This window comes from Pteropus alecto, unplaced genomic scaffold (genome assembly GCF_000325575.1).
Source record: "Pteropus alecto unplaced genomic scaffold, ASM32557v1 scaffold312, whole genome shotgun sequence".
NCBI lineage: Eukaryota > Metazoa > Chordata > Mammalia > Chiroptera > Pteropodidae > Pteropus > Pteropus alecto.
The window spans coordinates 61,339-64,107 of NW_006433948.1; the positions used below are offsets into that span (position 1 = coordinate 61,339).

Genomic DNA, 2,769 nt, shown 5'->3' on the forward strand with positions numbered 1-2,769 from the left:
TCTATAACATAATTACATATGTACATATTTTAATGCATATTTCCACTCTTTAAGTGTGAAAAACACACACAGTATCTTCCAGATAGCCAGCAATATGAGTTTTCCAAACCATAGAGAAAATGGGGCATGTTGCAGATTAATTGTAAAGTAACACTAAATTATATAGTATGTAATTCTGTATAACCTGAGATTGTTTGTCTGATTATTTAAAACTGTACATTATATTGTGCTCACTTCGGCAGCACATATACTAAAACTATACATCATAGAATCCAAAAGATTTCTTAATCTCAGGTTCTACCTGATGATTGACTCTCTCCTGTAATATTGCCGCAATTAAAATCACATTTACACAACAATTTCAGCAAGGAAGAGAATTCTTTATTTTGTCTCAATGTTAGGGTAAAATTATTTTTGGTTCCTTGAGTCTCTTATTTCCATTTGGAGCTTGAGTATTGATGGTAAATAGAAAGCAAGAGATGTAAGCATTATTGACTGTTTGGTTTCAGATATTTTCTTGGAATTAAACTTTTTCTTCATAAATCCATAGAAATAAAATGAAGATATAGAATAGTCATTTTTGGTAGTTTCCACATTTGAAAGATCTTCACTTCTGTTATTAGTCATCTTTATTGTGTTTAACAGTAAGGCCATTAAATGAAATGAAACAGAAGTTTTCAAAATGCTTATACATCCTAATTGACAAGATGATCAATTTCCTGGATTTTCTAATGGCATAAACAGGAAGTTACAGAATATGTATAAAGGGAATCTCAGAACTATGCTATCCAACTTCATTATCACTTGTTCTTCATCCTTTTCAAAAGTAAGAATTTTATAACCGGTTGTTTTGCTGAAACTTAGTTTTCCCTTAGAATTGAAATATACCAAAGTTAATCTGAACACGATATTTCTTAGAAATTTTAAACAAACTGAATTGTCACATGAATGATTGAAAGTATTTTGCTTGAAAATTATATAATGACTGTTGAAGGTAACATGTAATGGAAAGCCAAAGTTGTAACCTGACCACTTCCAGGAGTATTTTCCATCTTTGAGAATCTTTTTACCACATCTCATGCTATATCCTTCAAGCTCTGTTTCATTGATGTCTCGGGGCCCAATTTCTCTGTTTTGTTCTGCTTTAAGCAAGGTAAACCATTGTTGTTTATAAACATATGATAACCATTCAGAAGGTATCACAGTATCTTGCTCAATAACCCTCGTGGAGGCCAGGTCGCAGATCATATGGTGAAACCTCAACTTTTTAAACACTGGTTGAAATGCTATGCCTTCTGTGGTTTCAAGAAAGGTAATGGCATTCACAGCTTCCCTGTGCCTGGAAAACCATTGGTTTGCATGAACTAAAAGCTGTCTTATTGAGCCTTTCCAAGCTGGGTTAAGACGAATGAACATCCACTCTTTAAGTGTGGTGTACACATCCATTTCCTTTTGCATTACTAATAAATTAGAAGAAGAAATGAGCATTTTCATGAGATCTATACTGAGTTCTTTGTACAGTTGAATACTTGGATGTGTCATCAAATTGTGGAGAAGCCATTCGAAGCACTCTGTCTTTACAGACTCTAATCCATAGGTTTCTGCTGCTGCATAATAGCTACACACAGTTTTTGCATTAATTGTTTCCTTCATGGTCTCACCACAATGCCGAACTAACTTCTCTACTTGAAGCAGGCGTGCTGTTGCCAAAATTCGTGGAACTCGAAGGGGCTCCCTTAAGACATATTCATCCCAGTACAACGAGCCTAGTACAAAGTGCAGGGATTCTGTGTCTATACTCTGGTCATTAACCTCCAGGTCAATAATATCTATGCGAGATTTTTCCAAAGAACCTCTCAACATAGTTGCAAAGTAGCCCGACTGACGTAAAAACATTTTGTGTAAACACCATACTTTCCCCAGGGCACGGATTTTAATGTCACTGTTTTCCCCAGTCAAAAAAAAAGTTTCGTAAGCATACTCAGATGTGATCTTAGCCTTTTTACCGTGCCTCTTGCTGACATATTCTTGTCGATTTTCTTCTGGATCTAGAAAACTGCGGTTGTTGTCAGACTCTGAGCCCAAGGACGTCTCACTGTTCTGCTCGCGTTTGCGTTTACGGCTGCCAGATGCACAACTGGGACCTGCCTGGTCTTCTGGCTGATGCAGATCAACTATTTCGGAATCATGGCGTCTCAGGATCCGACTGCCCAAGGACCCCATAGATGAAAGCTTTCAGAGCCCCTAAAGGAGACTGCTCTAGAGACTTCCTTGCTATGATATTGCTGAGGCCTGCCACCTCGGCGTAGTCTCACCTGGACCCGCTGGCGCAGTCACAAACGTAACAGAGGCCTTACATTCTTCGTTGTGTCCCCCACCCCCACCCCTGCGGCCCCACCCTCTGCCTTCAGTAGTCCATTGAGCCTGGTCCCTTGCCAGGGCCTCAGCCTCCAGATTTTCCTTGAGAATGTTTTTCTGTAAGGGAAACGAGTGGTCTAAAGGCTTTTCGATCAGGGTGTTAAAGATCGTACACATTCATGCTCCCAAATCCAGAGTACGAGAGAATGCAACTGTCAGCAGTATTGAATGTAACCATTTACTTACAACTTTTAGCAATTAAAAAAATGAACAATAATATCTCACTATTTCATTTGTCTTTGATTACTAGAGGGGGGAGATTTCAAAAATTTTTTGGTAAGCTACATCTTCATATTTGCTGATTTCTGAAAGGTTTACATATATTTTCTCCTTATTGATTGCTAAAAGCTT

The 2,769-nt window shown here is 38.0% G+C and overlaps 1 protein-coding gene across 1 annotated transcript; it reads right to left on the bottom strand.

Moving 5' to 3' along the window:
• Window positions 1-711: 711 nt before the first annotated feature.
• On the bottom strand, window positions 712-2,223 carry LOC102893234 (germ cell-less protein-like 1). Its single transcript, XM_015586731.1, has one exon. The coding sequence runs from the start codon at window positions 2,221-2,223 to the stop codon at window positions 712-714; it is 1,512 nt and encodes a 503-aa protein (XP_015442217.1).
• Between the last annotated feature and the right edge of the window lie 546 nt (window positions 2,224-2,769).

Bases quoted from the DNA above. Each gene is read 5' to 3' on its own strand.
- LOC102893234 (XM_015586731.1), bottom strand. From the start codon at position 2,223: ATGGGGTCCTTGGGCAGTCGGATCCTGAGACGCCATGATTCCGAAATA.